This window comes from Castor canadensis, chromosome 15, assembly GCF_047511655.1.
Source record: "Castor canadensis chromosome 15, mCasCan1.hap1v2, whole genome shotgun sequence".
Taxonomy (NCBI): Eukaryota; Metazoa; Chordata; class Mammalia; order Rodentia; family Castoridae; genus Castor; species Castor canadensis.
The window spans coordinates 24,309,111-24,323,716 of NC_133400.1; the positions used below are offsets into that span (position 1 = coordinate 24,309,111).

A 14,606-nucleotide genomic window follows, 5' to 3' on the forward strand; every position below is an offset into this window, starting at 1 on the left:
TAAAGACGGCTAACTATATGCTGAATGATCTAATTGTTAAGTGATATACCAAATAGTATAATTGACCTCACTTAGTCTAATTTGCCCCTGTCACTGCTATAAATATTGATACTAGTGAGTGCTTAATCAGGGCCTGTGCTAATATACTAATTTTATTCTCTATCACCTCTCTGATAATATATTCAGTCATTATCCACATTTAACAGAAAAGAAAACAGAGAATATAAAGACTAACTTGCTCATTATCACTCAAATGGTTAACAATGAATTGGCTTTATCCCTGGTTGTATTTTGTCCATTATTGTGACAAAATACCTGGACCAATCAACCTAAAGGATGAAAAGTTTACTGACTTAGGGTTCCAGCGGTTTTCAGTCCATGGTTGCTTGACCACATTGCTATGGACCTGTGGCACCACAACACATTATGGTGTGCGTGTGTGGCCAAGAAGGCTGATCACCTCACGGCAAAGACAGAGAGCAATAAAAGAGAAACCAGAAGGGTGAAGGGTCTCAGTATTCCTTGAAGACTCTGCCCCTAATGACCTAACTTCCTTTTACTAGGCCACAACTCCTAAAGGTTCCACCATCTCCCAATAGTGCCATAGTCTAGTCATCAACACTTTAACATCTTTGGGGAGCATTTCAGATCCAAACTGTAGCACTGGATTGTTGTCACAGTACAATTCTTGTTCCCTACCTTAAAGTTTCTTCTCCTATGATTTTTGTGAGTCCAACTATGTCTATATATTTTAATGTGTCTTTAACAGGAGCAATTTTCATTAAACTAATAAAGTCTTCATTCTCTAAATAGTTTCACCAAATCTAGGGTACTTACCAGGAAAGAAGGAAAATAAATCAGTTCTCTGGAGTTAGAGTGTTTCTGCAGTTAAACAGAGTGTTCCTGAATTCTCTCTTTCACTACTTTGTACAGGTCGGTTACTATTGGCTGTGAACCATATTGTGATCTGGAAGATGAGGGGTGAAACCATGTTATTATTATTTTTTTTGATGAATCAGGGAAGGTGCTAAGTTATTATTGTATATTATTCCTTTAAAACAGTAGTATGATTTCATTTTTATGAAGAAGGAAGCTGAGGCTCCAATAGCATCATGACTTCTCATGGGTGATTGTGAGATCAAAGTTTAATTCCAAGTTTCTTATTACCCTTGATCACTATGTCTGTGCATGCTTTACAAGGTCATGGTATCTTGAATGAGGAACAAGATGGTAAAGATGATGTTTACTGAACCCAAACTTTGTGACAAACATACTTAAAATGGTGTTGCACACATCAAAGTACTTACATTTAAGGTGAACATTCTAGCATGAGTAGATATTTAAAAATAAGTCGATGCTTTCATTTAAAGCTTCTGTGGCTCATTTGCCTTTCTCAATATATATTTTTTCAAGTCTACTGGGTGTCACTGTGGTTTTGAGATAGTACATAAATGTTTTTAAAGGAATTGCTCCTTGTTGCTTTTGGAGCATTCACTTTGAATGAGCTGTTTAAATTAAAAGGAGCAGTGATATCCATTTAGTAAGCAGACTAGGAGGTTGACACATGATCACTGTGGCCACAGTATTCTGTTGTCCTATTTCTATCTCTAACATAAGTATCCACTTAACACAAGAGCATCACATTGTTTTGATTTTTTATTCTTGTATCCTGGCGTTTTTAGAATGCATCTCATTTACCAAGCTGACTGTTAATGAGGTCTTTTTATGAAAACACTTCTAGTCATGATTTCTAATGATACTAAAGGAGAAATATTTTGTATTATATAGAACTTTGTATTAATTTGGGCTATAGAATATGTATTGATTGATTTCCTCTTCAATCTTGCAATAATTCCTATTTTTGGTAAAGACCTAGTTTCTGTGCATGTGTGTGCATGTATATCAAGAACATTTAATGTGAGAGCTACACACTTACAATTATGTAAGTGCATAGTACAGTATTATTACCTATAGGCACAGTGTTGTGCAAACAGATTTCTACAAGTTATTAACTTTGCATAACTTCACATAATTGGAAGCATGTAGTATTTGCCCTTTTGTGATGTCTTATTTCACTTAGCCAGCTGTGCAATATTGCAGATTCTTCTTTTTTTAGGCTGAATAATATTCCAGTGTATATTTATATCCCATTCTTTTTATCCAACATCAATCAACAGATATTTAGGTCAATTCCACAACTTGGCATTTGACAATGCTGAAATGAATATGAGGAGCAGGGCTAATATGACTTTGACATCCTAATTTCAATTCTTTTGGATAAATACCTTTAAATGTAATTGCTGGATCATATGGTTGTTCTTTCTTTAATTTTTTGAGGAGCTGCCATACTGTTTTTCATGGCAGCTCCATCATTTTTCATTCTCACCAATAGTGTACTAGTGTCTAGTACAAGGACTTAATGTTTTTAAGTAATTAAAACTTGCAGCTGGGCTCTGGTTGCTGACACCTGTCATCTTAGCTTCTTGTGAGGTAGAGATTGGGAGGATCATTATGCGAGGTCAGCCCAGGCAAATAGTCCACAACACCCCATCTCTAAAATAACTGGAGCAAAATGGATGGGAAGTGTGGCTCAAGAGGTAGAGGACCCGCTTTGCAAGCTTAAAGGCCTGAATTCAAACTCCAGTCCTGTCAAGGGAAAAAAAAAAAAACAAAAAGGTTATTTAAAGCCTTCACTCTTTTAGATAAAATTTTGCTTGTCTCCAAATTCAAAATACCAACTCTTCCAACACTGTTTCACAAAAGGAGCCATACCTAATTCAATTGTCTGTAATTAGTTCATTCATGGTGTTATATATTTACATAGTTATTCATTCATTCACATTAATTTATCCATTCATTTAAATTTTAATTTACTTATTTAGTTGTACACATTGAAACACCATTTCTATGAAATTTCTAAAACTACATAGTCTCTGCTTTCATGGGCTTATTCTATACTAAGGAGGTTGAATGAATATACATGGAAAAGACAAGATCCTCAAAGATAATCTATCAATCCTTTAATAAATGCTGCCTGTAAAACAATAAATAAAATCAGATTATGGACATCTGGGTCACATACAAGGAAAGTTTGACTAATGAAATCTAAATAGAAGCAACCATAATCTTCCAATGATATTAAAATAGAAATATCTCACATGATAGAGGCCTGGTATTCTAGTACTCTCCTCATTTCCTCATATCTCTCTCTCTCTCTCTCTCTCTCTCTCTCTCTGTCACACACACACACACACACACACCTTTGTTAGAAAAATAATCCTTTTTTTCTCCTTAGAGGAATAATAAATAATGTGATGGAGAGACCTTAGAAATACAGGACTAGCAGAACTCAGATAATATTATTTATTAAAACAGTTAGAGCAACCAGTGGAGCAATTAGACGCAAAAAGCTGAAAACTTGTAGATAGAATTTTTGATTCTCAAAGAGCATGCAAGACAATGTTAAAATGGTTTCTTTAGGCATAATAACAAAAGCTAGAATGAAATTAAGCAGTGAGAAAGAAACAGTTGGAGTTCAGTGAAATATAATAACTGATTCATAACTAAGGGGTTTATTTCATTATGTGGGACTCTAAATAGCATCTTCACTAGCAGTTGGCTTAAAATTGTATCTTCCTATAATTTTTCCATATAGAGACTGTAAACCAGTGTTTAGCAAAACATTTTTTGCAATATCAAAGTGCATTTGTTCCTGCTGAATTTGAAAAATACACATTTTTGTATGCCCTTCCTCCAAGGGCAACATTTCCCTAATAGTGCTCTAAGAAAAATTATTGAGTCTAAGATATTGCTGTCAGATCAGTTTGAAATCAAGTTTCTTTGCTCTAGGACCTCCCAGGTAAGTTAATTTGCTAGGTTACAATGCACTCTCTAAGAAGGAGAGAGTGTAAGCAGTGCATTTAATCTTTGACCTTATTTTCCTCTGCAGAGCACTTAGAGCACAGTGTATTAGTGATATAAGAAATGACACTCGCCCTCCTATGCTGTTCACTACTCAGCTTTGCAAATATCCTGGCACTTTTCCTAACAGACAATGTGTCTTCTTATTACTATATAGAATACCCCCTCTTTTTTATTTCCAAAAAGTCCACTAAAGTAAAAAGAATTAATGATGGTCGTGAACAGTTTGCATTATGCTAGCCCAGGGAATACTGCTATGGACCAAATTCTGTCTGCTACATTTTTAAAAAATACATTTTTTTGAACATAGCAAACCTCACATTTTATGCCCCTACAATTGTAGAATTGAGTAGATGTGACAGATATTAAGGTTGTAAAAACCTAAAATCGTTACTGTACAAAAAATTTTGTCAATTCCTATACTAGGCTGCTATTGTTTTGGGTTTTCACCAGCAATTTAAAAAATTGTTTCCCATGTCATTCTGGGATTTTATTGTCTCAGAAACCCCCTTATAAAATTCTTAAAATAATCTTTAAAACTTTATCAAATGGTTTCTTTGGCTGGGCACCAGTGGCTAATGCCTATAATCCTAGCTACTCAGGAGGCAAAGATCAGGAGGATCACCTTTCAAAGCCAGCCCAGGCAAATAGCGAGACCCTATCTTGAAAATACATAACATGAAAAGGGCTCCTGGAGTGGCTCAAGATATAGGCCGTGAGTTTAAGTCCCAGTACCACAAAAAAAAAAAATGATTTGTTTGTATTAAAATACAGCTACATGTGATGGCAATTGACATTCCCAACTTACGTTTGAGATCTGGATCTTTGGTTCCCAGGGAACTCATGACAGTGTATTCAATGCTGAGTCTGCCAGAAAAAGCTGGCTTCTTTAGTGTAGCTTTGAGTGAGAACCTCATAATCTACCTATAGGCTACAGAAGGGGCATTCTGAAAAAATATTGTGATGCTTATGTGCTTTGAGAGGGGAATGTATTTGTTTTTTTCATGGATTGCTTATTAAGTCCTGTTTTCCTATCCATCCCTTCCCTTACTGAAGTAACTGATGTTTTTCATATAAGGTTTGTAGAATTGAGGCTGGTAAGAATCAAAACTGAACTCTGCTGTCTACATTTCCATGTATTGACAAATTCTCTATATTCAGCAACTTTTCTCTATCCAAAAGTATAAGGTGGCATTAAAAGTTAATTTCACTTAGAATAGACTAGATATAGTATACTCAGTAAATTCTAGTATGTATTCTCCAATAAGATAGTAAGTATTCAGTATGGAATACCAAAAATAATTTGTACGTCTTTTTTCAAGCATATTCAGCATTTTATTACTCTGTCCTTCACGTGCATCTCATTGACACTCTGTTACATTAACTGGTGGAATTATACATATTCTTATTCCCATAAAACCAATGTGTTACAGGTTGTGTTCTCTAGGAGATGGAAATTGAGTTACAAGATATTAACTAAGGATCGGCATGTATAAAATGAAGTAGACAGAGGCAAGATGAACAGAAAAAGAAATAAAACCACAAGCAAAAGCTTGGCCAAATCTAATGGGTCTCTTTGAGGTGAATATTATTCATCAGAGGAGTCCTTAACCATGAAAACAATGGGAGAGCCTTTATTCTTCTGTTTGCGTAATGGAGACGAACTCTCCACCTGGAGTGGATTGTTGGAGGCTGTCTGCTGACCACAGTCCTCAAGGGTGCATCATCTGCCCTGGAAGGCACACTGAGCATCCCATCTTCACATCCACTATACATAAGTGCTGGGATTGAACGTGGCACCCATGATGTCCAGGTCAATACTACACGAGATCTCTGTTACTGAGCTACAATCTCCATCCCCCTAGAAACCCTTTGATAGTGAAATCATTTGACTAAGTTCACGTTGCTACCTGTCTGCTTCCAAATTCGTAGGTTACCACTGCATTTCTCAGCTTGTGATATCTTCATTTATGTAAACATATGTATTTGTTACAGACTTTCAGATACAGACATGAGAGTGGCCAATTAAATTGACTGAAATGTTACCAGGGTTATGTGATATAGTATACTTGGCTATAATTATCAATAACTATTAATCTATATGCATTATTAAAATATATTAACACAGGTTTCTAGGGTGCTAAATATAGCATAAAATTCTTGAGAGTGAAAAATGGAAAGTGTTCGTGTGATTTTTAAAAGCAATTTTTCCCCACTCCTGTTAGGTAAAGTCTCTGTCCCCTCCAGGGAAAAAAACTTAATAATAATGCTGTATTCTTAGAGAAACAAATATGCTTGTGCATGCCAACCAGTGATATCTAATGTTATTATACTTATAAGGCAAAATAAATACTGTAATTTGCATCATGACAAAGGGAGATTGACATCCTTATCTGATATTCAAATATTTATGGAAGTCATTTCAACCCAAGTCTTTATTTTTCCTTATATTTCCACATTCTGGTTTGACACAATGTACTATACAACCTTGCTTTTGATAAAGGACAATCACATTTGACTTAACACTGCAAGTAAAACATAATATTGCATATTTTAGAAGACAGAATGTTAAAAATGGAGAAATTCTATTTTTGTCAATCTATCAAAAGCTTATTAACTCTACCTTATATGTATGACATCTGATAGCTAGGGAATGGGATAGCCCTAGTTGACGTGCCTTTAAATGGGCCTTCAGGTACAAATCAAGTTTGAGATGATCTATTGAGGTTTGTAGTTTAATAGTAAATGAGAATTAGATTTATGAAAGTCCTTAAAGAGGATCAAAGTTATGAAAGATATATTTAATGATATGAAGGACAGAAAAAGACTTATGTGTCTTTCCAAAGTGAACAGTCTGACATTAGAGACAATAGGTATGGAAGGAAAGCATTGTACAGAGAACGATGATGGGTAGTCTGTTCCCTGGCATAAGAGGAAGCATTTTAAGCTAACTTCTACTGGACATCATGGGCTTTGCATTTGTTTAAATACACAAAATGAAGTTAGATCAGGGGATGGAGGAATTTTGTTTAGGGATGGAACTTGGGGTATAAAATACTCGTATTCCTTGGAAAGTATTACAGATGACAGAACAGTGAAATCTTGTGGTATTGTTATCATGATAGTGTATTAGACAAGTAACCAAGCCATGTCACTATAGATATAACTTTAGTCTTTAAGAGTTAACAGGCACATCTTACTCAACACTTCATTTTCAACACTAAGCATAAGTCTTTAGCATTTGTTTAATGAGCCTAAATGTCCAGTTTAAATTTCAAAGCATATATATGTATGTATATATATACGTGTATATCTGTACTTTTGAAAAACTGTGCCTTGATACAGTTATATTACCCTTTTATTATTTGGGGGTGTATATGTTTCCATAAACATTTTTCTATATTGTAAGTGATTTTGACTAAAATTAGAAAAACATCTAATCAAAAACCATCATCCTCGTAACTATCCAACATTTAATGATATTTATTGTATTTTAGGATAAATAAACCAGAATATGGTGCACATCACTTCAAAGATATCAGTTAGGGAGGATGAAGTATGCCCTGGTATACTTAGGTCATTGTGAACCTATGGACATTCCTGGAAACTGATTGGGATTCCTGTGTCCTCAGGGTGAACAGTAAGGATCAATGTAGTCATGGTGGCCTCAGCATAAAAAAATTATCTCCCTCAAAGAAAAGCACATACTAGAGATAAATCTCACATACCTGTTGGAATTTCCGGATTCCATGTATTTCTAGAATGATTTAATCATCCTTTGCTAATATTTATGTTGAGAATTTCATGTATTTGAATAATTACTTTAAAATGCCTAAAAAGAAACAACAAAAATGTTTAATGTGAAAAGCAATAAATATTACCAGAATACACTATGAGTCTTCTATATAAATGTTTCCTCAAGACTCCTCTATTTCCTTCAGTTTTCACTGATAAATAATCATCATGTCCTGTTTATTTTATGTTCTAAGCTCAAACATCATCGCCTATGAGTGGAGTAGTTAAAACATCCTTATTTGCTCCTCTCCTATCCTTTGATCTCCACACAGTTGCCAGCCTGATTCTTAACTCAGGTCTGCATCATCCAGTATGGCAGCTACAAGTCACATGTGCTGCTTTGAATGTACATAAAATAAATTTAGTTTAAATTACATAAAAATTTCAGTCCTGCAGTTATATTAGCTAGTTTGCAAGAACTAAATATGCACATGTAGCTACTGTTTACTCTATTGGATAGCACAGAGCATGTTTCTACCACCACAGCTGTTCTCCTGCTCTGTTTTTTCAAGTGACTCCTTATTTCTTAAAGGAAAAAAAATTCCTTGTCATGGTCTAAAAGATCCTTCTTGGTCTTCTCCCTTTCCCATTGCTGTGTAAGCATTGCACCATTTATAGACATTGTCACTTTTAATTCTAAGAAATGAGAAAATCTTAAGCCATGGGTCTAAGCACTTCCCCTACCAACATTTAGAATCATACTTGGTCATAAGAGCCCAGCACTAAAATCTTGTTGAAATTAAATGAAAACAAAAATTAAAATTTAATCCCTTCACAGGGATCTTTTTATGTTTGTAATAAGATTCTCTGTCATGCAGTAGTGCTTTTCCTGATTCTGGAAAAGTGTTTGAATTTCTCCAAAAACATTATGCAAATACTGAAGAACTAATTGTGAGCCAAACTTTCCTTAAAGTTTGACTCTAGAGCTTTCCTTTTTTGCTGTAATACTGCATAAAATAACACATGCTGTAATTCACATTATGTTATTTTCCCAATATACATGTGAAATAAACTGTAAAATGACAATGACAAACAAACTGAGAAGACAAATGAACTGAAATATATTTAGAAAGATACCTGAGAATGTATTCAGTGATCTTCTTCAAATATATTTGTTGTTGTTAATACAGTGTTATTTATCCAAGTGCCTGATATAAATAATAAGAAATATTCCCTGTGATACCAATTAATACAGTATAAAAGTACATGTGGAAATAGCACAAAGAAATTCCTTTGCACAACTAGTTTATGATACAAAGAAAACACTGCAACTGTGATGGAGTCCTGACTCAAGAAGTAGATTTCCAGGCCTTGAGTTCAAACCCTGGTACTGCCAAACCAAACCAAACCAAACAAAACTACAATGCATTATCTTTTTTAAGCTGAATGTTAATATTTTAAGGCAGTTAATCCTATTGTTCTCATTTTTAGAAGAGGTAAGTAAGGTTCAGATATATAAATGACTTCACAAAGAAGTTAGCAATTGAAAATTTAGTCTCTGGGAGGAAAAAAAAACAAATTTTACAGCTATCATAACTGAAAGATTGCAGTTCAGAAAAAATAAATTTTCTTACCTATTATTCATATAGTTTTATTATTATGATAAGCTCCTTGTGCTACTTCCAATACAATAATATTCAGTTGGCCATTTTGGCAAACTCATTTGCTACACCAGTGATACTTCCTTAAATTTACTTGCGATCTTTGCAAGCTTCTCTGAATTGAATTAAACCAGTGACATGCGCTTGTACCTGGTCAGAGTGCTGTGTGATCAATTACCATCTTTGAGTCAGATGCTAGGCAACCAGCTTAGGAATTTTCTTGCATTAGTATCCATATTCCACAAAGTAAAACGATGAAATCTTTAGCATTTACTTCTAACAAACACCACTGTATGTTAGAGGAAGAATATTTTTTGGAATAAAAGGAGAAAGTTTAAATAGGATTTCTGTGAACACGGCTTATCAAGGATAATGCACATTCTAAAACCTGTCTTGAAAGGGACAGTAAACTTCCATCTTTAGCAGTGATACGAAAGTGACCAAAGAAGCCCACTTTCTCACACCACCTCCCATTGTGTTAATGAGAAGTTTCTTTTTCTTGTGGCAGGCAGATATATTCTCCCGTATTCATTCTGTTCTTCTAAAAGCTTGGTCTTTTATCTATACATCTTAATTAATTGGGCAAAGGAACAGCAAATACAGTATGTGTATATTCTCAAGAAATTAAGATGACTTCAATACTGGAGATTTAAAAAAAAATCCTCTTCAAAACATAAATTAGAATGGATTTAACTTTTTCCTTTAGTTTATTTTTCAAATAGTGTCTCACACTTTTCCCAGGCCTGTATTGGGTCAAGATCCTCCTAACCCCATACCCCATATAACTAGGATTACAGGAGTATACCACAATATCATGCAGTATTTGACTTTCATATTTGAAAAGTAAAACCCAAATTAATTATATTTTCTTCTTCTGTGCCATTCCAACTCAGTTGATGTTAGGATATATGAATCTTACATTCTCTTTTCCTAGAAAAACAGCAAAGATCAGGCAAATGTTTGAAGAAAAATAGGATAGATATTCTTTTTTTTTTTTTTTGGTGGCAGTGGGGTTTGAATTCAGGGCTTCCCTCTTTCTAGGCAAGCACTTTTATCGCTTGCCACTTCACTAGTCCCCACCTCCCTCCTTTTTTGTGATTTTTTTTTTTCAAGATAGGGTCTTGCAAGCTTATTTCCTGGGGCTGGCTTCAAATCTCTTTCCTCCTGATCTCTGCCTTTTAAGTAGCTAGAATTACAGGTGTGAGCCACCTGTGTCTGGTTTAGGATTGACAAAGCCTGAGGCCGGGAGTTGAAGGTGACTTTTGCAGGAGCTGTGAGTAAGAAAGTCCTATATAACTTCTTATCTCTTCAGCTCAAGGCCCATGCTCTATTGAGATGCCCAGAGTAGCAATTTTGAAAGTGATGAACAACAGTAGCACGGATGAAGTTTTAGAATCCATGTGGGAAACTCTGTCCTTATCATAACACTAAATGGTGTGAATAGTAGTCAATCTACCCTTTATTGATCTCTTACAGAATGAAGAACTTATTTACTATTTACTTATTTAATTTTGTATGTAATCTGAGTTCATTATCAACTCACTTACTGCAAAACACTACTTTGTGAATTTTTTTTTTTTACCATTTTCAGATGAACATTGTAGGGGCTGAGTTGCCCTGAGATCCTCCTAAGTGAGATGCAGTTAAAGATTCTGTGGTTTCTCACACCGTGTTTGCACTAAACACTACAAGTGGTTTTGTATTCATTATTCCATACACAAGACAATAGAGTGACTATTTACGTAAAACCAAATATTATAAATGGTATTATATATGTAAGTTATATATATAAGATATTATAAATGATTTAAAGAATATATGATGCATTTATATGCATGTACTATACCAGTTTATATAAGGGATTTGAACACCCTTTAAGATATCAAACATTCAAATTTGATGTCCTTGGTGGATGATTCTGGAACCAGTTCTTGGTGGATACTAAGATGCTGCAATATAGTAAAATCAAGGAGAGAAGAATGAAGAAGGAAAATGTACCTGGCACCAGGTTTCATACAAATTTGTTATTTATTGCATGCTGGCTGACTATAAAGTCTAAATTTTCTTGTTGTTAACCATACTTGGGAGTCCTTATCATGAAGTCTGCTAGGCAATAAAATGTGTGAAATTTCAAAAGATGCAGCACAGAGTTTCTTGAAATAGTTGACGTAGACAATATCCTGCATTTTAAACTAAGTCATTACTTTCCCATCAAATTCTTTCCATTGTGTAATCCTGTAATATTGTGACATTCTTACCTCTGATTTTACTAAGAAGCTATATTCAAAGCCTATTTTATGACTCACCCCATAAAGTCTGTCATGGATTAGAACTTTAAAAATTCAGAAAAATACCCCTGCCTTTGTTAGAGTTAAGTAACACCAAAGTGTTTTTCTAGTTTTTAACTATTTAAAAATTGTGAAACAGGAGACATTCTCCACCACCCTATAAATAAGAAAGTGTATAAGATTTCATTGATGAGAGATGTTAGCAATAATTATGGTGATGATGACCCTATCGTTAGTACCTACTAAGTGCCAGAGTCAAATTTATAATTTATTTTTCATTTTCACAACCAATTCTTGGATATACTTCATATTTGACAGCAAAGGAATTGAGGTGAGGTTAAGTGAATTTACTCATTATCTCATAAATAGTAATCCATAAATGATAGAGATACAATTTATTTCAAGTTTATGATCTGTATGACACTTATTTGAATAAGACAATAAACAGAATTATTTTAAATGCCAATTTTAAATACCCTATCATTGTTACTACTACTTCTAGACTAGTTGTTCAAGGCAATTACTGGATGCAATCAAATAGCCACATAGTGCATTTTTGATTTGGAATTCATTAAATATCATTGATTAGACTCGCATTTACTGTGGCCTCAGGGAAACTATAGAGTCCAGAAATGCCTCTAAAGTTTATTTATGAATATGATGCAGAAAGTGATAATCTTCTGGACATCTCTTAGCTCTTTTAACAGTCACACTGCACGTGGTATCCGGAACTAAACATGTCTATTCAGTTATTTTACAGTTAATCTTGAAACCTTCATTGGTTTAATCAACCACTATTACTCCACAGGAAAATGACCTTTTTCTTTTTTCCATAATACAACAGATTCAAATATTTTGCAATCAACATCTCCTCATGCTCAGAATTTTGTTTAGAGCACTATTAATCCATATCTGGCTCAGTTCTTAAATCCTTTCTAAATTTCTCTAGTTGAGGAATAGAAATGGAATTCTTAATTCTATGATGTGTCGATACAAGTCACTCACTTTTATTTGTAGCTAAGTCATCACTAAATCAAGAGTCATAATTTCATTTCTTATATTTTTCCAAAGAATATACCAATAAAAATTGTAAATAAAATTTAATATATTTAGAATTGTTATGCTTTTCATTGGTGGGCTGAAATCAACAAAAATTTCCCTCCTTTTAGGAGCCCTTTGGACTTAGTATAAAGGATGCTCATACTATTACTAATGAAAAAATAACTTTAAAGGAGGAAATAATTCATAGGTCTACCTATCTATACCTAGCTTGCTACTGTTATCTAGCTAGCTGTCTGCATAGATAGAAATAGAGACTATACCTATATAATGGTTAGATGGTATATTCATATTCACATACATGCATACATATGTATACATCATACTTAAAATGCATGTATGGACATAAATTCATTATATTCTGTACACACATACATTACATTCATATACATACATTATATTCAGATACATACTTACAAACATGCAGCAAAATCTGTTAAAATGTTATTAATTCAATGATACAGATAAAACACTCTGGGGAATTTATTCTTTTGACATATTCCTATAAAAGCATGGTCCTATTCTTAAATATATAACAAATGTTTGCAAAGGGCATAAGGGGTGCTGAGGACTAGTGAACACAGAGAGAGAGTTCATGTACACATCATAGGTGATCCCATCATCTTTGAAGGCTTTCTTTAGTTCTCCCTCTGGAACGGGATTGACCATAACTTTATTTTAGTCTTTCATTTTATCCTGCCTTAGTTCATTTCACTGCTTACTTATGGATTAATCTTTCTAATTATCCTTCACAATTTTTTTCTGTTGGGGTATTAGACATTGAATTCAGGGTGGATTCAAGGCAAGAACTCTACCTCTTGTGCCACACCATCACCCCTTTTGTTTTGTATTTTGCTTTTGAGATAGGGTCTTGCTAACTTTACTTGGTCTTTTCTTCAACTCATGATCCACCTGATTTCACCTTGAGTAGCTGCAATTATAGCTGTGCACTGCCATGCACACCTTAAAACATATACCTCCCTGGACACAAAATTCCATACAGAAAACAAATCTTGGTGTATAAACAGACATCAATAGATAGTGTAGAAAGTAATTTCTGTATTACTTTGACACTTAGTGCTTGCAATAATCCCCTTGCTCTAGAAACATTTTTCTTATCTTGACTGAAAGTTTTCTTAATAGAGCAACTACTAACATGTTCATTTGAACTTCTTAATTTTGTAGGGTTTAGTCTTGTAAATAGATTAAAATTTTTTTTGTAACTTTCAAAAAGCAATTACTAGGTAATGAACAACCATCTAATATTTATGGACTGAGACTAATAGTAAATGTAAATACATACTTTAAATAAAAATAAAATAGTCACCAACAAAACCAAACAGAAACTCCAGAAATGTAGTCCAACTGGAAAAAAGTTTAATACAAGATATTTTCTTTGAACTATCATGAATAACATTTTGCCTACCACCATCTTGCTTTGGGCCTGAGTTCACTGTCTTAAGTAACATGATGTGGCAACTACTAATTATTATAACTTGTCCAATAAATTTAATGGATGTCCAATTAACTCTTCATCAGCATCCATTTTTGAAGATGCTACCTATTGAAACTGATGTCAGTTTATGACCTCCATGTTGCATATGTAGATAATTGCTCCTTAGACAATAATTATTAAGTTTTCTGTGTCTCATTCAGTCATTTTGTTTTATAAATTATGATGCCACAGACTTCCAATTCATTTGACTTCATAAATATGACTCTCCAGGGATTACTGAAGGTCTGTTGTGGAATGAATGTATGGACATATGAAATTGAAGTAGCTGACAGATGTATCTGTTTTGTAGGTTTTCCATTGACCGTCACACTGACCTGGAGAGACAGTTCAACATTAATGCAGATGATGGGAAGATAACTTTGGCAACTCCACTTGATAGAGAATTAAGTGTGTGGCATAATATCACAGTCATTGCTACGGAAATTC

General features: G+C 34.0%; 1 protein-coding gene across 4 annotated transcripts in view; it reads left to right on the plus strand.

The window, feature by feature from the left end:
* Cdh8 (cadherin 8) overlaps positions 1 to 14,606 on the plus strand; it is a 346,818-nt gene that overhangs the window by 205,719 nt on the left and 126,493 nt on the right. For all 4 annotated transcript variants that reach the window (XR_012441939.1, XM_074055914.1, XM_074055912.1 and 1 more), the window contains one exon: positions 14,470 to 14,606. Coding sequence is in view for 3 of the 4 variants with exons in the window: in XM_074055914.1 (XP_073912015.1) it covers positions 14,470 to 14,606 (137 nt within the window). In the remaining variant the exon portion in view is untranslated. The remainder of the gene's footprint in view (positions 1 to 14,469) is intronic.